The sequence below is a fragment of the Emydura macquarii genome, unplaced genomic scaffold (genome assembly GCF_026122565.2).
Source record: "Emydura macquarii macquarii isolate MOO-44397 ecotype Brisbane River unplaced genomic scaffold, CSIRO-AGI_Emac_v2 contig_1483, whole genome shotgun sequence".
In the NCBI taxonomy this organism is placed as follows: Eukaryota; Metazoa; Chordata; order Testudines; family Chelidae; genus Emydura; species Emydura macquarii.
Window position 1 is genome coordinate 18,303,486 of NW_027131620.1, and position 21,667 is coordinate 18,325,152.

The following is a 21,667-nucleotide window of genomic DNA, read 5'->3' on the forward strand; positions in this document are numbered from 1 at the left end:
GGGCAGGCAAATGGCTTCGGACAAGGCCAGCACAGCCGAGCCCTTGCCGCAGATGGACTGACTCCCTTCCTCCCCCGTCACATCAACAGCTCAGCTGTGGCCTGCCTTGCACTCACCGCTGTCCCAATCTTCTCCAGCGTCTCCTCATTGATGGGGTACCTCAGCTTCATCTTGCGGTAGAGCGGGTTCTTCTCGTAGTAGCTGATCAGATCCACCAGGCTGTCGAACTCGGAGGTGCCCAGGAGCACGGTCTGGCCCTCCTGCAGCACTCGGCAGTGCTTGATCTTTCCTTCCGCCCTGCCAGGCCCAGATGACCAGAAATGCTGCTTGGCAAACCTCAGAGAAACGCCCTCCCCACGCGGCCACTTGAGAGAATGAATGAGACCCCATCCCATCCCTGACATCTTCCCTCCGTGCCTGCAGCCAGCCTGACTACCCGGCAGCCCTGCTGAGCAGAGAACGCCAGCACAAGGTGACCGGCATGCAGAGAAGAGGCACGGCCAACCTAGATCACACGGGAATCGCAGTGGGGTCAGATGCCCAGCTCCAGAGGCAAACACCCTGAGCTATGGGAGAGCTCTGAGCTAAGCACTAGGACGGCTCATGCAGCACCAGCACAGGTCAGAAAAGGGTGACACTTAAGCTCAGGGATGTGTTTAAAGCTTGCAACGAAGCCGAGTTCCCATGAAACCACCTTACACCTTATGGTTAAAGCACAAACCCACAGATCCCGAAGGCTGCGTCTGTTAATGAGACAACACAGATACAAGAGCTGGGGAAACCCCCCTGACGTGGCAGGCAACTGCCCTGGGGCAGGGCAGCTTCGTGACCACAGCCCCACCGAGTCTAAATGCTGTCCCAGCAGGTACGTTCTCCTTCCTTGCAAGGTCCGGGTTGAGCAGGAATGGCCTTCCCTGCGTGGTGCTGCAGAACCTAGTGGCCCCAATGTCCAGCTGACCCAGCGCAACCATTAAGGACCTTCAGGGCCCCTGTATCCCTATCTAATACAGCACCAGCTTCACCACAGCAGTGCAGGGAGACGAAGGCGCAGATCCTCAGAAGGCAGCTAGGTGCCTATCTCCCATTGAAATCAATGGGAATCAGGCACCTGAATATCTCGGAGGATCTGCGTGGGCTCAGCTTGGGCAGGAACGCATCCCTGACCCGACAAACTGCTCCCTTCATGCAAACTCGCTGGCAAATTAAAGTGATTTATAGTGTGCTAAGCATGAGTGAGAACTTCCCCCACATCCAGGTACACGCCGAGGGAGGGGCGCAAGGAAGGGGCAACGCAGAGAATCAGCGAAGGAGCTTGAGAGCAAAGGATGGGTCGTGATGGAGATTCCCAAGCCAATCCCAAAGCAACACAACCGCCTCATAGCAGCATCAGTTCTGAGTGCTGAAGGCCCGGGTGTAAACAAACCTTCCGCATGGGATGGACGGATGGAGGCACGCACGAACACACAGATGTGAGTGTAACCACAGGCATACACGTGCATGCACTTTCCAGCCTGGGAACTTACCGGAACGAGATAGCATAGGAGTTGGGCTCGCTTCTCTTGCGCACCAGGAAGGCTCCGTCCCGGGACACCCTCATCAGCATGTGCTCGGCCTGGGCCCGGGTGAGGTTGGCATGGTACCACCTTTGGGTAAAGACAGCATGATATTAGCGAGTGCTCGTGTCCCAGACACGTGCAGCTGAGCCCCAGAATCCATCAACGGTGAGGTCCATCTCACAACACAATTTAACCAGATCTGTTGGTGGTGATTTCTCTACAGATCTTGTGCCACCTAAGAGGGCATGCCATGGACAGGAGAAAGGCATGGTGTCTGTAGCAATTCAGGGCCGGCTCACCCCCTTGGCAGAGACAGGCCAGGATGAAAGGAGCACAGATGTAGGACAGATCGGTCCGGTAATGTGGCAAGGGGGAGTGCATCCTACAAAGCATCATCCCTGCAAACACCGCCTGGCTCTGGGTTTGGAGGGGCAGTGGAGCCAGCCAGCCAGCCATCAGGCTGACACTCTGCTGTTGATATCGTGCAGAGCATTGCCTCGCACTCCAGCGCTGGGAGGGGCACAGCAGGGCCCAAGTGAGGAGGAGAAGGGAGCACGCTAGTGGATCACCGGGCGGCCACGTGGCTAGGAACTCCCCCGCCCGTGCTTACTCTTTGCTCTCATGGGCATTGGTCTGCGGCACAGGCTCAGTCAGCTTCATCTCGAACTCGTTGCACCTCAGAGGCACCTGCTGGTAATGGGTGATGAGGCCGTACAGGCTGTCGAACACCAGGTTGTCGGTTAGGAAGAACTTGGGGCTGCCAGCGTCCTGTCGGGAATGGATGCGGCAATGCTGCACCTTCCCATTGCGCCTGGGTCAGAAGGAGACAGAGAGCTGCTCTTGACTGCCTGCCCCAGCATCCAACCTGAGTGAGGACTCCGGGCAGGTGGTGAAAGAGCCACTGCCTAATGCAGACTGACGGGGCAAGCGGCCATCATGTGACTTGCTCAAGCTAATCACTAGCTGGCCGTTTCTGTACGGCGATGACACAGCTAAACCGGACACAAGCAGTAAAGGAATCTAGGATGTGTGGCCCATGGATTATGTTTAGCAGGACAAAGGCATGACCCATGTATACTCATGCCAGAGAGGTCAGTAGCATGGACAGCAGCAGCACATGGCCGAGGCAATCCAACATGCCTAAACACATAAACCGATGACTAACTACCTGATTTAGGATCTTCTGGGGCATGTTATTCATAATTGTAATTTATGGGCCTTTTACACTTTCTCCAGAGCAACAGCCCCAGCCCCAGCTGACCACTGGTCGGGGGGGGGGAAGGGGGGGGGGGCAAATGGGGAGAGTCCCATGTTCTTAACATGCAAGAATCTCAGAGGGTTTTACAGTTACACAATTGTGATGCAGGATGCCCCGGGAGCTAGATACTATTAGCCTCATTTTTATTCACAAATCACAGGGCCAGAAGGAACCATTGTGATCATCTAGTCTGATCTTCCGTGTAACACAGACCATAGAAATTCCCCTAAATAATTCCTGGAGCAGAGCTTTTAGAAAACATTCAGTTTGATTTAAAAATTGCCAGTGATGATGAATAATCTACCACCACCCTTGGGAAATTGTTCCAGTGGTTAATTACTCTCCCTATTAAAAATGTATGCCTTATTTCCGGTTTGAATTTGTCTAGCTTCGACTTCCATCTATTGGATTGTGTTATGCCTTTCTCTGCTAGATTGGAGAGCCCATTATTAAATATTTGCTCCCCAATTAGATACTTATAGACTGTAATCACAAGTCACCCCTTAGGCCTCTCTTTGTTAAGCTAAATAGATTGAGATCCTGGAGTCTCTCACTGTAAGGCATGTTTTCTAATCATTCTCGTGGCCTCTTCTTTGAACTCGCTCCAATTTATCAACATTCTTCTTGAATTGCAGACACCAGAATAGACACAGTATTCCAGTAGGGCTGGGCCAGTGCCAAATATAGAGATAAAATAACCTCTCTAGTTCTACTCAAGATTCCCCTGTTTTTGCATCCCAGAGAGAGAAACTGAGGCCCTCAGAAGTCAAATAACTTGCTTCAGGTCACACTGCACATCAGTGGCAGAGGAGAGAATTGAACCCAAGAGTCTTGATACAGAAGTTAGAGATGTTTATAAGGAGCTCATGGAATAAGGCTATTTCGGAGCTGGTGAAATGGGCCTGCAAATCCTTACCAGAAAGAGAGGGTGTAGTCTCCCACGAAAGTTTCGCTCTCTCGTACTAGGAAAGACCCGTCAGGGGCGCCCGTCTCTATGCAGTACTCCATCAGCAGCCTCTCTGCTATGTGGCGTCCATCACGCCCTGCCCCCAGCTTGCCATGAAACCACTTCTCAGTGGAGTGAAGTTCAGTGCTGTTGCTCACCTGGCAGGGGACAGACACATCTCTCATGTCACTGAGCCCCAGCACCTTAGCTGAGTTCACTGGGGAAGGGGCCGGCTGTTCTCAGGCAGAGGGCTTCCAGCCATGGATCACGAGTGTTTGAATTCCCTTCGTTTCCCCTTTCCCACTGAAATAAAATCCCCTTGAGACTCCAATAATTTACATCCATTACTGTTCAGAACAGAATGTCCCAGGTCCAGACCATTCCCAGGATGGCATGAGCATCATTAACCCCATTTTACAAACAGGGAAACTGAGGCACGGAGGGGTAAGGCAATGGCCTGATTTTCAGAGGTGCTGAGCACCTGCAGCTCCTGTTGAAATCAATGCTCAGATCAGCTGCTCAGCATCTCAAACAATCAGGTCACTTATCCCGGTGCCTAACCATAGGCAAAGCCCTGTGAAAACCAAGGACTTTTTTTTTTTTTTTTGGAAAATTCATAGGAGCATCCTGGATAAAGTAATCAATTTCACAGAATTTGCACAGCCACTGATTTGCCCCTGCACTGCTGCAGTTTTTCCAACAGCAGGGGGTGGAAGCGAGCATCTGCACACCCTGGTCTCTTGTTGGCATTCCTCAGAGTACATGGCAGCGTCATGTCAGAGCAGCAGTTTCGGTACTGGGGTGGGACCGGGGCTCCGTGGCTGGTTTTATCCAAGGCACAGTAGCCAGCACTGCCACGGCATGGAACCCGCATTACGAGCTGTACCAAGCACGAGATTGGCACGTGCGGATGCCTGCTGAGGCCAGGGCTGCTTGTCTTCCAAGCAACGGAAGCACTGGCGCCTCTCGTAAAACCAGCCGCTGAGTCCCCCCCTCGCACAGTAGCTCCCACGTGACGCACCGAGCACGAGAGCGGCGGGTGTGGCTGCCCATTTCCACCTCCCTGATGTTGGAAAAGTCATGGCATTGAGCTAATTTTACGATTTCCGTGCAGCCCATGAAACTGAGATTTTCAAAGAGCCCTGACGCTTACCTCCTTTGGTTCCTCCTCGTCCTCGTTTCCTTGGTGGCTGGTCGTCTCCTCAGAGTAATAGATCTTACTGCTGGTCAGGACAAAGTAATGCGGATTCCATTCCTGTAGCGAAACACAGAAACATCTGTAAAGGAATTCATCCAAACAGCACCCAGCAGCCCTTATAGCTTTGGGTGGATTTTCAACCTTATGGTTGGTGGGGCTGGGGGTAGCGAGGGAAGTGGATTGGTGAATTTTAAGGCTTAAGTAAGGCACTGATCAAATGGCACTGATAAAAGCTAGAAGCCAGGCAAGCTTCCCAAGACACCACTAGCTCAACACCACCCCGCTCAATCAACTCAAAAGATACGCTTCAGCAGAGACTTTCAATAGCATCAATGGGGCAGATTGGTGATGCACACTGATGCTCCTGTGGGATCAGACTGAGAACTCTCCAGCACATTTTAAAGGGATACTGTCAACTGGAAACAGTTTAAAAAAAAGTTCAGAGTAGATTCAGGTTCTGCACTAGATCCGGGCAATTTCTGTTGTTTCACCTTTACACTTTCCTACTTTTAAAAACACGCGTGTGAAAGATCCACACAAAACACAAAGGAAACTGATGGCAGACAAAACACCATCAAAATACACAGTAAAACTGAAAAAACAAAACAACAAATGCTCAGACCCATAAAAATCAGGCTGCTTAGTTGGGTGCCTAAATATGGATTTAGATGCACCCAGGTCTGAAAACTCTGGACTTCATTTATAACTTACTGCCATAATGGACCCTGTTCCATTAAACAAGGCACATTCGGTATCATATAGTCAAAGGAGTGAGAAGGGCCCCCCAGGCAGGATGGCTTCCTACGACGCACATGGATGTGATTAGCCCAGTGTAGTTATCATTTCTTTTACAAGATCCGATTGGCTGAATGATCCTAGGTAATCATCTCTAGGTAATCTGAAGGAAGCGGATAGGGTGGCATTTGTGGAAAGAAACGTACGTGATTGATGGGATCTTCCAGGTAGAGGATCCCATTCTTTATTGAGTTGCTGATATCATTCTCCGAATACATTACAGACGTCGGTAACTCTTCATAAGCACTGCCCTCTGCCAGCTTCTTGTGCTGCAGAATGAGACATTCAGGTCAAGTACCCTAGAGGAAGTGGGGGCCCCATAAGAGACCATGTTAACCTGTTTATGCCTCCGATCTGAGCGACCTTAACGTTCTTCAGCTCTACTGCAAGGGGTGCCCTCCAGACATTAATTATTAATAAAAGATCCCTCTCCGTGCTGCAGAGAAGGGTCAATAAATTACGTGATGCCAAAAACCTCACTGTGCTCTTTGTACTGCGGTGGTGCCTCGGAGTGTCAGTCACAGACCAATATTCCATTGTGCTAGGTAGGCCACACAAACAGCAAAAACAGGCCTTGCCCCAAAGAGCTTCCAATCCAAGTCCCTACGAAACGTATCGTGGCTCTGGGAAGAGTCCTTTAGAATTTATAACAGAGATTATGTGATGGCTGCCATCTTGGCCAACACGCCTGGAACTGAACCAGGGACCCTCCAGACCTTCAAGTATGAGCTGGCAACAGCTTGAGCTAAAGCTCTGTGGACTCTGTGGACACTCCCTGAGGGAGACCTGTAACACACACTCACCAGTGGGTTACAGTTAAAGCAGTGTGGTTCTAAAGAAACGACTGCAAAAAACTCTAGAAGGAGATTGTGCCTAGAGGCTGCTTGAATTTCAGAGCAGGGATATGAATTCCCTAATTCAAGTCTCACAGGATATTTAAAAAAACATCAATCAATCTCTGCACATTTCCCGGATGGCCTCCAGGGGGCAATAAGATGGCGGAGTTAGAGCTCTGTTTAGTTTTCAGTTCAATGTCGTCCCCCGTTCCCCGTCCCCACCCCCCGCCTTAGAGCATCCTGCATTTCCAGCAGAGTAGAAAGCATTCTCTGCAAGTGCAAGGTGCCATGGTAACCAGATGGTGCTGGTGTACAGACAGTGAAGCAGATCAAGAGACCCATAGTACAAATACCAGATGACTGGAGACAAGGGGAAAAAACTGAAGATGGATCCTGAAATCTAAACCGCCCTGAACTCTAGGGAAATTAGTATTTGGATCCAGATCTGACCTTTTCTTGCACCTCTAGGAAAAATTAACCTAATCCAACCTTTTTGGGAAATGGGCCCACACAAAACCAACAGGCACTGTCTCTTAATGGTTCAAATCCACTGATGAGCCCCAGTGACTAGATGAGCTTTCCATTGTTCCCAACCCTACCCCGTAGTTTCCTTTGAATTTGAGACACCAGCCATGAGAGGAATCTCACCTTAATGAGAATCTTCCTCTTCAGCTGGTTGGGCGAGGGAAGCCCATCAGCAGATATATCCACCGGCTTCGTCAAGAGCATGTCTCCAAAAACCTTCTTAAAAGTCTGAGCCATGTTCCTCTGCTGGGCAATACTACAATGATCTTCAATGGATAGAATGACGGGATATCTGGCAGGTGGAGAAGCAGGAGGGAATGAAGGGGTTACATACCAGAGCGGTGTCTGGGGGAGGGTAACTGCATACGTTAAACCTGCCTCCTGGTCCAGCCACACAGTTTTGGAATTAATGTCCCTCCCGTTGTTTCTCTCTCTCAGTAGAATCTGTCTGTAAATTCCAAGTCAGGATTGGCCCAAGAGAGTGTGAACAGAGATGCCTATCAAAAAACAGCAGACTGCTGCCCAGGTTAGTTTAACTTAATACAAATTTGCCTCCCATCAATACAGAGAAGGACAATGCTTTCCATGTAGGAACCAAACCTGCTGCATATACGGCGTATGAATTGATAATACAGAACTACAATAATATAAAGCACTTTGGTGCCTCCTGCTGACCATGGCGTCCCTGTGGATAAGTGATCACATCTGTGCCATCAGTAGGCCAGGAGTCCATTGTCAGACATCGTCCCTTTGTTGCTGTACCAGTTTAGCAAGAAGAACTTCAGTATCTGTTCACCGGTGTGCCATCCATGTGTGCATGAGGTTCATATAAAAACCAGCATGGAATGAAGTTGTATGCGAGTCCCAAGAGGAGACTAAGCCCTTGGTTGCAGTATTTGAGGATACTAACTAAGGCTATGAGCATCACTTGTCCCAGAAAATCCCAGGATGCCAGAGAAATTACATCTGGTCCCTGCACAGTTAGGCATATTTATCAACAAGGACACAAGACAGACATAAAGTAGAATCACCAAGTTCAAACCCAGAGAGAGGTTAGGCTCTACATTTTCAGAAGTGTTACTAATTCTGGGTGTCCAGCTGAGACACCCCTACCCATCCACAGCCAGATTTAGAGTGTGCCAAGCACTTACAGATCCTATGGACTACAGCCAGGGCTGGGGGCACGCAGCTCCTCTGAGTATCTGGACCAAAAGTGTCTCCAGCCGGGCTCCCAAAATTAATGGACACGTGAAAATGTAGGCATAAATATCACACTCAGTGTCACGCAGTGAGCCAATAGGAGAGCCAGGGGCAGAACTCTCAAGACCTTGACCAAAAGAGGACAGGTCTTTACAGGTGAAATCCATCACTGGGCAGAGGGGGCAAGCAAAAGGCCTACATGGCCCACTTCACTCCCATTTAATCCCTGCTTGGAGGCTTCAGGTGTGTGTCCCCTTTGCACAAAGGAGAGTTTCACTCCCAGCTGAATCAGCATCAGACCCATGAGGATTCTCTGCCTTTTCTACACCTGTTCTACTTACTCAGAGGTCACAAAGGCGTTTTCCTTGATGGTGACCAAGACATCACAGAATTTGATTTTGGTGGTTAAGGTGTGTCCATGGTAAATCACAGGCATCCCATCAGGGCCGTCCCAGCAATCCACTAAAACAGAACCCAATGGGAAACTTAACCAAACCCACTAACGCAAACAGGACGTCAACACGAAATGGGTTAGCTAGCTCTGCAGGAGAAATCCACATTGGATGGGAAAAGGAGAGAAGTGAAAAATCAAGGATCTTCCTGTGAAAAAAATACTTTATCAAGTACAAGACAGTCCAACAAACTAAGTCTCCTTAACCCTTTCAGTGCAAGGGCACATGAAACCATAGCATTATGCTGGGCGTTGTAAGAGTATCAAAATGCGGCACAATGTGACAATAACAGTGCTACCAGCACTTCAGTGTAACCTTCCACACAAGGATCTCATAGCACTCTGCTTCCATGGACGGAGTCTCATAACAACCGGGAAAGTGAATCTCTTCATCTTACAGAGGGGGAAACTGAGGCATGGAGCTGTGATGTGATTTGCCCCAGCTCACACAGCCAGTTGGTGTTGGAGGAAGATTAGGCTACAAGTCTGCTGATGGAACCGGCTGAAATTTTTCGACTGAAGCTCTCTTAGTTAAAAAATGGTTTGGTTGAAATCAAAATATATTCCATGAGAACAGTTAAATTGTCACTAAATTTTCTATTCGCTGACAAACAAGATCCTAAATAAAAATTGTTTCATTTAGAATTTTCTTCAATTTAAAAAATAAAAATGAAAAATTCCAAAAGAAACAGTTTCATTAAAATTGGTCGTGGAAATAAAATTGGATTTTTTTAATGAACTCTGCCCGCAGGCTCCCACTCTCCTTAACCTCTGCAGCAGGCTGCCTCTTGTAATGCCGCATAAGCATGTGAAGCGATGAAAGGCCAGTTTGTTAAAGGTAGGAAGGTGCCTAACTCCCACTGATTGCCAAGGGGAGTTAGGAATCCAAATACTTTTTAAAAACCTGCCCCAAAGTGCCAGGCTGTGGTGATGTGACAATGGGACAAGGGTCAAATGGGTGGCAGCTCTACCTCCATCACTGCTATTTGGCCCCCAGAGAGCGGAGGGGCAGCTGTGACCACCCGCTGGCCAGGCACAGCATGGTACAGGCTAGAAAGATGGGGCCATGCCCTCCAAAAACGGCTCACGGGACAGCTCCAGGACACACTCTTCCTCAAGGCGCTGACTAGCTCACGGCACTGCAGGCCCCCAACCCACGAAAGGAACCAAGAGCCTCAGACGAGGGCACCACAAAATTCATTGCCATTGCTGAAGAACAGGATTCAGTCCCAGCTAAATACTCACACTCAATGCAGCGGCATCCCATGCGCAGGCAGCGAGCGTAGGCTTCCAATGAGGACTCGCTGGAGAACTGATCCCCCGTCAGGTACCTTCCATGCAAAAGAAATTCACCATCAAAAGAAAATAATTTGCTATGAAAGGGAACATCGAGAGAGCTCTGCATGGGCCATCACAGGAGCGAGCAGGACTGGTGCAAGCCACAATCTGCCTTGATGCTCCTAGAACACGACAGAGACACCGTCCTCCTCTTCTGTCCATCCTGTATCTCATGCTACCCAGAGGAACGGTTCAGATACACCCACCCCAAGCCCTGCTGGGCTCCAAACTCAATCCACCGAGCTGTGCCCTTTCCTGCCCATGGCACCTGTGACTGTGAATAGACAGGGAAGCAAACCCATCTTGCCATCTGCTCCATGAGAAGCACAAAGCACCAGCAGTATTTGCTTGTTCAGTTTCCATGTTTCTAAGAGCATTTTCCACACAATAGACATTGATCTCACCCTTCCAGGCTTTTTCTTATAACCCTCAGGAGAGTGGGGGAGATTGATAATGTCAATTGGAAACAAAATAGTAGGATGACAGGCCAGGCTCTCAGACTGCAGCTAGCGCAGAGGTTACTCTGACCATGCACAGAACAAAAGACCGTCAGAATCAAGCTGTGGGGAGGATGGGGGAGATCTCGCTGATGAACAGGGCCACAGAACAAAATGCCTGGGGAATTGTCGTGCCATAAGAGTCGGCACAAAAGGGAGAATATCAATGCTGCATAATGGAGCGGGACGCAAGGGTGGGAGCATGAGAGCTGGGGAGAGAGACCTTTCCTCAGTCCTTACGTGTTATGTGAGGAGGAGATCCAGTAATGGGACAGGGGATTGTTCATGTTCTCAGCGCACACCATGTCCAGCTGCGAGTTCCAGACACTGTTCTCTTTGGAGAAGAGGAAGGTGAGAATCTGCCCGAGAAGAAACAAAAAGGCATCAATGGTTAGAAGGGTTTTACTTCGTTGGTTTTAATTGACACAGAGGCAGATGCAAGCCAGATCATCCCCACCTTCACTACACACAGCCACAAGGACGAGGATGTTTCCTAAATGCAGTGTGGGCTGCATCCAGCCCCAGTGAAGCCAATGGGTGCAAACCGATTAAGGGCCTGATCCAGCCCCATTGAAGTCAATGGGCAGACTGGGATGGGAGCTGGTTATTTAAGGTGCCAACATCCCGTGACTTGAAATATTTTTATATACAGCAAGGGACATTCCACCTTATTTAATCTCTATCAACTAATAGACTATACTACTTGGCATGATAATTATTAATAATCACCAAATCATTCAATTAAAAAAACAGTTCCCTAACCCAAGAGGTCTCCTTAACCCCACCCGATCAGCACAACTAGACAGCACCATGGAGCATTCTGGTGTAGAGATTAGAAGCCCAATGTTTTTGTCCCAATCACAGAGAGTTGAGGTATTTAAATCCTCTTGTGCAACGTGGTGACAATTCACTGCTAGCTATTAATCGGGATGATCACATGCAACAATGCTATTTAAGGGAGACCTGGTCCCTTCAAGCGGTACTACACATGGTAGAGGTGAAGCCATACCAAAACAGCACACATCCTATGAAACACACTAGATCAACTGACCGAGCTGCCCCAGACCTTATTCTTAGCCAACCTCGACCTCACCTCCACCCCCCAGACACCCAGTTTTTGAGTCTCACCTCATCCAGAAAGAAATAAGGCTCTTCAATTTCTCTCAGCGGGTCTCTCAGAAAGTTAAACATGAACTCCAGAACCTGGTTGGTGTCTGTAGCCCAGAGTTCCTGCAAACACAGGGAGGAGGAGGAAGAGTTTTGCTTTCTGGAAAATTAACATTTTCAGAAGCTTCCAATTAAAGGGCACACTGTGTTAATTTAATTTGCTAATATAAATTAAAAAGGGATCTCCAAGGAAAGAGGACCCAAGAGGAGGAATTTAATTGTTAATACGAATCAAGTAAACTAATAATAAACCAACAGTGAACTCAACTTAAGAAATCCTCTCCACTGTTAATCAGATCTTATGAGTTTTGTGCTTTCAGATAGATTTCTCTCTGCTCATGCTGTCCTGTGTTACTGAAACACCCCCCCCGGATACACCTCCCTCCACAACCATGGCCTAGGTCAACAGAAGCCAACCTGGTTCCCTTTTGTCAATTTCTCTCCTGGCACACCATTAGGTCAGCCAGGGTGACCAGGGCTCTGCTCGTTCGTTAAGTGCTGGCTGTAGAGCAGCAGCCAGAGAGGCACACAGGAGTCACTGTGAGGCAGAAGCTCCATGCTATGAAGTGTTAAGTAATCTCACTGCAGTTACGACCTGCATCAACAATGCAGGCACATGGTTACTGCCAGGTTCTCCAGTGTGTGCTCTTACTGCCGGGGACCCAGGAGTGTGAAGTTTAATTTGCATGATTGCATTAATGAGGCCAATAGTATAGTGGTGGGTACCATTTATGAACCTAGATAGAGTTTGCAGAGTCTGCAAAATACACAGCACGTGCGTTAGCTTAATGCTTTAGAAGATGCCCCTTAAAAAGAAAAGACAGCAATAAAATCCACCAATTGCCTTTCAGAATCCGCTGGCAGTCAGAACCACTCTCCTGAGTGGACAAGTAGAGACAAGGGGTGTTTCTGCTACCTTAACCCTTTTGACTGATCTTACAGTCATGACCTAAGGGACTAGACCAAACCCACTTCTTGGAACCTCTATACTCCTGGGATCCTTGTCTGGGATCTCCCCCTACTATTTTCCCCTGCTCCTGCCCGCAGCCTCCTTCCAGATAAGGATGATCGAATGAGACGCCTTCTTAAGATGGCCAGCCTGCTGTTCCTGTGCTCCCAGGCCTCCTCATGGGCAGGGCACTCCGTTAGCCAAGCACTCAGAACTACCAGATCCAAGTCATCCTTTGGACACTGGCTCCCTACAAATGGCCCACATTAGAGGATAGTTGAGTCCCCTTTCTCCTCTCTCACTTGCCCTTTGTTGAGCTCACCATCTGGTATTCCAGTAAGAACTTCTGGAACTCAAGCAGGGACACCTTGGAGTGCTCAAATCTCTCCCCACACCTGGAAGAAGGACACAGAGAAACCACAATCACCAATCTCATTGCTTCGCTAAATAGCCTCTGGGATCTCTAGGAGACAGGAAGCCATTACCGACCAGGATGGCACATGCAAGTAACACACAACATCCCCCAGAGCAACACAGCAAAACCCCACCTCCCCCAGCACCAAGAAGAGACAGAGACAGACAGACACTTTTGGTGGTGCACACACAAAAGAATCATGCCAGGGAGCAAAGAGACGAGAACTTTTCTCCACAGCCTGAGCTAAGTGCGCCTGCATTGGCCTGGGGGCACCATGTTCCCAGAAATACATAATCAAGAGAGAGGCAGACCAGAGAAGAGCACAAAAATAACCAGGGAGCCCGAGGGATTGACTTGTAAGAAAAGATTAAAAGAGCATGGCTAAGGGATAATGAAGGATAAGGCATTGTAAAAGCCTACAAATATCTGAAGGATATAAACATCCAGGAGGGAGAGGAACTGTTTAACAAAGCAGGGAGACAGAATGAAGGGTGACGTGATGTAGTCGAGAAAAATTTTGGCTGACTATCAAGAACTTCCTCTGAGTGAAACATACTAGCGGTATCAGAACAGCATGTGGGATTAGCAGAACCAGACACTAGAAATCCTACACTGGTTCCCGGGAGAGCGACCAGCTGAGCTAATAGATCTTTTCATCTCCACATTTGCACTGAGCCTCCGCTTAACCACAGCACAGATGCCCATAGGCAAGTGAGGGCCTCGTTTGCCAATGCACCTCGAGCACCACGGGGAGATGGGACAAACTCTAGGGGTCCGAGGGGCGTTCGTTCCCAATGGCCCACACAGTCCTTGGCTTCTCTGATGAGACTGTCAGCGCTGCGTCAAGTCAGTGCCAATTGTGGGGTCAGTTTTTGAGCGGCGGGCTGTCGTCCCCTAGGAACTGGATCAGGACCAAACTTTTTTCACACAGACCAAACAAACAGCCATCAGACGGTGACAATGTCCGGTCGCTACTGACCTGGGCTGGATTTTGTCTGGTGAGCTAGAGGCGAGAGGCTCCATTACTAATCTCCGGAGCCAGGCGGTTCTACAACAGAGACGCTGGTTTAGGACATGCATTAAGCACGAGCAGAACCCTCTCTGATGAGCAAAGCGTGCACAGCGTGGCTCATGCTCCCATGCACAGCTGCCGACGACACCCATGCACGCTTAAAGTGTAAGGAAATAGCCTTCCCCTCCCTACCCCCCCAAAGTGAGAGAGGCATTTACCTTTCCAGGAATGGGAGGTCTATCTGCAACAGAAGAAAACGTACACGTCAGCCTTTCCATTTCTACGGACATAGCTTCTTTGCAAGACTAGCCCTCGAATGCAGCAGGGATAACACTGTGGGTCCCCGCATGGCCCTGGAACCTTGGATCCTTGGCTGACCTTTCCCAGTTGAACTCAGGTCAACAGTTCTTCAGATTAAAGCCTGTGCTAAGCAGAGCTACTCAAGACAAAAAGGTCCCTGATCTCTGTGGGGACCTTGACCCAAAAGGAAAGAGCCTTCTTTAGCTGATGACAAGAGGTCCTAGCTCCAGAGGAGGCTCCCAGGCCAAGGGGACCTTGCTGATAAGGGAGCTGGACACAAGAGTTGATGGATGAAGGTCAACTCAGCCCCTCCCCCCTCCAGCTAGAGATGCTGGGGTGGAAGCCAATTTGTATAACGTGCCACCTTTGGGTTAAAAAACTAGACCCCTGAAGGGGCACTGTTCAACATACATAAACCTCATCGGACTTGTTGAAACCCACTAAGGGAAACTGAGGCAGACATACAAATGCAATGCTGCACCAGGCTGCCAGGGGCACTCCAGGAGTGATGGCCCTCACTACACTGCCCCTCCATCTTAGGAGATGTCTGGCAGAACAATGGTCTTCCTTGCTCCATCCCACCGCTGGAACCAAGTGCAATGATTAAGTGGGGCCACTGGACACCACCTTTCAACAGGACCTGCCCCGCTTTGTTAAACTTCCTTCCAACACAGCTAAGGCCAAAGGACTAGCCCACAATGCTCCGATCTCATCAGCAGGAGAGAGATCAGGATCCTACATGCTAACCACACAAAAGTTCTCAGTCTCAAGCTTTGGAAGGGACGGGGATGGGTCTGATCATGCTGTTATTTGAATGGAGCCCCTGGGAGAAAAACTTGGTTGGAGGATGACGGAATTTCCAAAAGAAGACCAAGCCCAGTGCTCTGGACACATTGCTTTGGTTAATAGCCTCAAGGGAATAACCTAGTTGTGTAGCTGGTGAAGGCTACACCATGAAACATTTGATTCACTGATGCCAGATTTGCCGATTGTCTGGCAATCCACGGCAATCCCACACACACAGTGCTCAAAGTGGGGGGAGGGGAGTCACTGCCAGCTAGCCACCAAATGTGCACACTCCCCTTTCCATTACCTGTGTTGCTTTCCCTGTACCTGGAGATGGGCTAGAATCCCAGCCTCCAGGGGCTCTGTGCTCGTTGCAGCCCGCCTCGCGCTGTAGCTAGTGCATAGGGGAAGGCGGCAGGAGGGGCAACCATGTTAAATCAAGTTAGGGAGGAGGGAGCAACAGTGCAAATGCATGAACCCTGCAGGCCCAATGAGGGGTCGTTAGGCACTGGAGCGGACACATTCCCTTGCCCCGCACAGGTGGTTGTAGCTGTGGCCAGGGGAAGAAAGAGGATGCAAGGCGAGGGTAAGCAAGGGGATGCTCCCATAGCGAAGGAGAGAGGGAGACCAGGGTGGGAGCGCGCGGGACAGACACGTCCTAGGCAGACGAGTGCAAAGAGGGAGGGAAGAGAGGCAGAGGAGTTCATGAGTTTCTGTGAAGTGACAGAAATGCCAATACCCAAACTCCCTTTATCAGGTCACTCCAAACCATCTCCTCTCCCAGCTAGCACATTTCTGTCCCTCCCCTCCTCTGCCCTGGTACAGAGAACTTGAACCATCTCACCGGTTTCTGGGCATCATACATCAGGCTCCGGTAAAGCTGGGCGAACTGGCTGTACGTTATATCCCCGTTCCTCTGATCCACATCCTGAAGCCAAGAGGAGCAGAAATATTACAGCAGCCGTGATCACAGGAGAGACCAAATGGTGGCCTGGACAGCCCCTCCTCCTCCCCCCCCAATGGGATTTTCCGCAGAAGCATGAGGTCCCCGCAGGGAGGGCAAGACCAACACTGAGAGTTCAGCACACTACGCAACCTACTCTGCACTGCTGCTCCTGGGTAGGAGATGACAGGGCAGGGGGCAGCAGTTTTCATAGGAAATTCAAACCCCAGCCAGGTCCTGGTGAGTGAGAAACAAAAGGAGTCTTCACGCATCAGCCACGCATTGAAAAGCAGGGTTATCTCGTGACTAGACGGGGGCTGAGATCGCAGAACTCCTGGGTTCTATTCCCCATCTCCGCCACTGTCTCCTTGCAACTGCAGGTGAGTCACTTTCACCTCTCTATGTCCCAGCTCTCCCGGCTACAAAACGGGGCGGGTGCTTTACGAGCCTCAGGTGGCAGAGTATAAACCAGCCTGCTAGTCAGCCTGGAGGGTCTCAGTGGCCATGGAGCTGGAGTGGCTAGAGCGCCATCATCCCTGCCCCCACTAACTCAGCATGTCTGCAAGCTGCCCACAACCCAGCCATCCTTGGTTCCATGGTGACCCAACGCAGCCAGCTGCAGGATCAGCTCATTATTTGCACAAGGCTGTAGGGTCAGGCAGCGCCTGCTGGCCCGAACTTCTCTCCTCCCACAGTGCTCAGTTCAGCCAGGACAGGACGTGCGACAGGTGGTACGGAGCCAGCAATGTGCACCCCACCTCTGAGCATCTTGGGGAGCAGGGGCCACACAACACGGGAAAGATCAGAGAGGAATAAACACAAGCTGCTGAGGAGGGGCATAAAAAGGGTCAGACAGAAAATCGAGCTGGCCACATAGGGGCCAGGGAGTGGCATGAACCAGGTTTTGGCACCAATTCATCCAATACAAGAGGGTAGGAAGAAGCTGTGAAGCCCGGCACACCGAAATGCACAGCATTAGAGTCACAGGTACTTCTTGTTTAAAACCAGGCAGAAGACTGCCACAGGTCCAGAGACCGGTGCGTAGCAAGGTAAGAGACCCTTTATCGCCTTGCTACACACCAGTCTCTGGATCCTTGGGTTTAGAGAGGGAATGGAGAGAGGGATTGTGGCCCATCAGGGTAAAGCCCGAGCGCTCACCGTTAATCTCTCCCGCAGGAACCTCATGTTTGGGACTCGATAGTTGACCTGGGACAGCATGTTTTTCAAATCCTTAGCTGAAATCCTAGCTCAGCAGAGGAAGGAGGAGAACAAACGCAGTTAGAAACTCTGCTTTAATGCAACTAAGAACCCAAAACCTCGGTGCTCTTCCCATAAAGCAGAACATTTCCAGAGGGGAGCAAGGAGAAGTAAGCATCCAAAATACTCCAAGCTGGCATCAATCAAACACAGAACAGATGGGCATCTAGCCCTGCCTGGTAGGAAGCCAGGGACGGTCCTCAGGATAGATTAAAGAGGAGATCCTCAACCATACAAGCCTTCACGCTCACACAGTGCAGAGCGCCTAAAGCTGGAAAGGGGCTATGGTGTACTGAATAGATCAATTCAGGAGGCTGTGTTGTTCTCTAGATGTGAATTGCCTGGAGCTACTCAGAGACTTGAAGGCCAGAAGGGACCAACAAGATCATCTAACCTGACCTCCTGCACCTCGCAGGCTGCAGAACCTCACCCAGACAGTCCTGTAATAGGCCCATAACCTCTAACTGACTTACTGAAGTCCTCAAATCTTGATTTAAAGACGTCAAGTTACAGAGACCCTCCCCATTTACTCAAGCTCAAACCGGCAAGTGACCTGTGCCCCATGCTGCAGAGGAAGGTGAATAACTCCCAGGGTCTCCGACAATCTGACCTGCGGGAAAATTCCCTCGTGATCCCAAATATGGCAATCAGTTAGTCCTAGAGCATGTGGGTAAGACCCACCAGCCAGACACCTGGAAAAGAATTCTCTATGGTAAATCAGAACCCTCCCCTAATCGCGTCCCACGTCTGGCCACTGGAGATAATTGCTAATAGCAACCACGGACAGGCCATGCGCCATTGTAGGCAACCTCATCATACCACCCCTTTGCATAAAGTTATCAAGCTCAGATTTGAAACAAGTTAGGCTTTTTTGCCCCCACTGCTCCCCTTGGAAGGCTGTTGGCAGAACTTCACTCCTCCAACGGCTGGAAACCTCCAACAAGCGTAGGCTTGAAATTAGCGGACGGCCAATTTATATCCATTTGTTCTTGTGCCAACATTGGCCCTTAAACAGCTCCTCCCCCTCCCTGGTGTTTCTCTCTCTGATGTTTTTATAGAGAGCAACCATATCTCCCCTCAGCCTTCGTTTTGTCAGGCTCAAGAAGCCAAGCTACTTAAGTCTCCCTCTCCTATGGTAGGTTTGCCAATCTTCTGATCATCCTAGTAGCCCTTCTCTGTGCCCGTCCAGTTTGAATTCATCTTTCTTAAACACATGAAACCAGAATTGTAGACAGTATTCCAAACGAGGTCTCACCACTGCTTTGTACAAGGGTATTAACGCGTCCCTATTTCTACTGGAATACCTCACCTGATGCACTCCAGGGTCGTAAATGTGTCACATAGTCTCATAGTCAAATGTAGGCTCATAGTCATCCTGTGATTGACCAATACACCAAGCTTTCTCCTCCTCCATCGCTTCCAATTGATAAGTCCCAAGGTTATAGCAAAAATTCTTGTTCTTAGTCCCTAAGTGCATGACCTTACACTATTAAATTTCATCTCATGTTCAATGTGCATAAGGGACTACCAGGGTAACAGTACAGGACAGCAGGTTATGGTCTCTTCAGTTTGGATCACCATGTCGTCAGATTCTGACGGGGGCAGTGGCACGCTTTGCCTGGTGCCTAACAGAGACTAAGAACTAGGCTGGCTGAGAATGGAAGGAAACAGCCCTATGAAATGGGGTTGGGAAGGCTTGGGCCTACGAACCCAGAACATGTACCAACAGGCAGGTGTGGCATCAGTAAGCCAGCCATGCACCATGCTCCCACCAAGGTCAACATAAGTCCACACAGGGAAGGGCTTGCAGGGCTGGCCTACAATTACCCATGCAATTATTCCAGGAACAACCTACGTGCTTCAGTCAAATAGAGAAAAAAAAAGTTGTCCTTCAGGAGATGCAAAGTCACGATGCAGTGAATCAAACCTCTCACTGAAATAAGGGTGATCCCCAAGAGGGAAGAGACTAGCAGGGGTGGCAGCCCTAGAGAGAGAGACACAAGCGGGCATCGTGAACAGCACAAGCAAGAACAGCCAGAAAACAGCTTGGTACCATTTTACTGCTGCGTGTGATGACACTACTAGCAAGGAGACCCTGCCTGTTTGTGGGGGGAGACCGGGCGTGTGTCTGCACAGAGCAGCGGTGCACAGAGACCGCTCGTGTCTGCAAGGATCCCAGAAGGGAAGCCTGGGTGTCTCGTTTGCAAGTATTCTTCTGCACCAGCACCAAAGTGATGCTAATCTGGGAGTCATCCACACAGCAGGGAGGACATGCTTCTGTTCACAGGACAGAGAGCTAGAGTCAGATCATTCTGCAGAAAAAGGCAGCAGGCCCAACACCCGGCCCTAGCCTGCCTCCCCTCCCTCTTCAAGCAGCCAAATAAACCGCAGAGCCAGTGACGCAGAGCCATCCAGAACGCTAGATCAATAATGTTACCTCCCCTACCAGGAAGCAGGTGGCCCTAATGGCACACAAACAGCTTCCTCTGGAAAGAGTGTGAGATAAAGATGGTTTAATCTCTTACAATGGAGAAATAACACGTCACGCTGGCTGGATCAGGGGGGCCCTTGAGGTGTATTCAGGAGCTCTGATTACTCCCTTCTACACCAGTCTCACATTGGGGGTATCACGCTGGCTGGATTGGGGTGGGGAAGAGGGGGAATTTATTATATTATGTGACATCAGTATGTCAAAATCATAATAATTTATGTAAGATATGCCATGTCAGGTACTGTTAGAAAGGCTATAATATGCTAAGTAAGATGATAATACTTATGTTCATGTGTTATATGTGTAATGGAAGTTATGGATATATTTGATATAGCTGTATTTCAAATTGTGCTGTATGAGACACACCCTAGACAAGGTGGCGGCAGCACAATAGCCTGCTGAATGGCCCATTGAGACATCCACAGATGCAAGGGGTCCAGCGGGAAAAGCCAGGAGGTACACCTGATGAGTCACCAGGACTTGCTCATGTGACTCTGAACTCCATTTTGTTCCTGTAAAATTCCACAAACAGTATGGGAAGGGCCAGAGGGTATAGAACGCAAAGGCCTGGGAATCCATTTTGTTCTTCAGTCGGGATTCAACTTCAGCTACCAACCTACCTCTGAATCAAGACATCTGCAACTGAAGCTGTGAAACAAAGGATTGAGGCCCATCTAGCTACTGGATGTATACCAGAGGACTATACAAGCCTGCAAACTCCACAGTTCTTCTAGAAACCTGATGTATATGGACTTTCAAATCATTTGTATGTATCTGATTGCTTTATTCCTTTAACATCTCTTATTGTTTGTTCCTTTCTTTTTATAATAAACCTTTAGTGTTAGTTACTAAAGGATTGGCTGGCAGCGTGGTATTTTGGGTAAGATCCAAACTTATATTGATCTGGTACTGTGGCTGACCCTTTGGGGTCAGAGGGAACCTTTTTAGTAAGCAGCATAGAGTTTAAATAACTGGTCTCTTCACTGGACCAAGTGGCTGATTGGGAGCCAGAGACTGAAATGCAGTAAAGGGGGCTGTGTGTAATTGTATACTGGCTTCTTGATAACCAGCATGGGGAATCAAAAGCACAGTTTGTGGCTGGTTGGGAAATCTGGCTTCAGTGCCATCCACCAGTGCTGGGAGAATCTGCTCTCCTTTTGCAGCCTGCCCTGACCTTGGCATTTTCAGGAATCTACCCTGGGCACGGAAGGGTCACAACACATTCATGGAGTTCTACAGGGTCTTGTGCAATCCAGAGTAGGCATGCACACATGCACAGAACACAGCTGCCAGGGCCTCAGGAGGCTGGATTCAGCGGGCATCCAACGGGGTAGCATGGGGGCAGGCGGGGAAGGGATTCCAAGGGAGCACAATGCCAGACGCTGGAGGATGAAGCATGCACAGTGCTGGGTGAGTGCCACATGCGATTTCTATTTTAGGATCAGCCACAGGAAATGAATCACAATAGAGGAGCCATGGGGGGAGAGAAAATGGGGAGGGCCAGGGAGATAGTTCCTATGTCATCACCCCATCATTTGTGTGTCAGCTGCTTTTATCTTCCCTGCCATCCCCTCTGTGGAAGCAGCGGGTCCTCCCGTCTGCGAATCCCCAGTGTTTCACAGCTCTCCATCTTTGAAGCTCTGCACGGTGGCCAAGGTCTAGTCAGGATACCCTTCGGAGACTGTGGATGCAGATCGTTAAAGTGGCCATAGGGGACATTATTGAGCAAGGCAAAGGCACTCATCCA

At 49.6% G+C, this 21,667-nt stretch overlaps 1 protein-coding gene across 9 annotated transcripts in view; it reads right to left on the minus strand.

Moving 5' to 3' along the window:
* PLCG1 (phospholipase C gamma 1) overlaps positions 1–21,667 on the minus strand; it is an 84,790-nt gene that overhangs the window by 21,755 nt on the left and 41,368 nt on the right. For 5 of the 9 annotated variants that reach the window (XM_067554392.1, XM_067554393.1, XM_067554391.1 and 2 more), the window contains 16 exons: positions 17,331–17,415; positions 16,074–16,157; positions 14,362–14,384; positions 14,111–14,179; positions 13,039–13,111; positions 11,729–11,830; positions 10,841–10,959; positions 10,011–10,096; positions 8,656–8,776; positions 7,238–7,406; positions 5,900–6,022; positions 4,914–5,015; positions 3,731–3,918; positions 2,167–2,367; positions 1,524–1,643; positions 117–297 (listed from right to left, as the gene is read on the minus strand). In XM_067554392.1, the coding sequence (XP_067410493.1) occupies positions 117–297; positions 1,524–1,643; positions 2,167–2,367; positions 3,731–3,918; positions 4,914–5,015; positions 5,900–6,022; positions 7,238–7,406; positions 8,656–8,776; positions 10,011–10,096; positions 10,841–10,959; positions 11,729–11,830; positions 13,039–13,111; positions 14,111–14,179; positions 14,362–14,384; positions 16,074–16,157; positions 17,331–17,415 (1,846 nt within the window). Of the gene's footprint in view, positions 1–116; positions 298–1,523; positions 1,644–2,166; positions 2,368–3,730; positions 3,919–4,913; positions 5,016–5,899; positions 6,023–7,237; positions 7,407–8,655; positions 8,777–10,010; positions 10,097–10,840; positions 10,960–11,728; positions 11,831–13,038; positions 13,112–14,110; positions 14,180–14,361; positions 14,385–16,073; positions 16,158–17,330; positions 17,416–21,667 lie in introns of those variants that run through there. The other 4 variants (XM_067554396.1, XM_067554395.1, XM_067554394.1 and 1 more) reach the window with 2 other exon arrangements.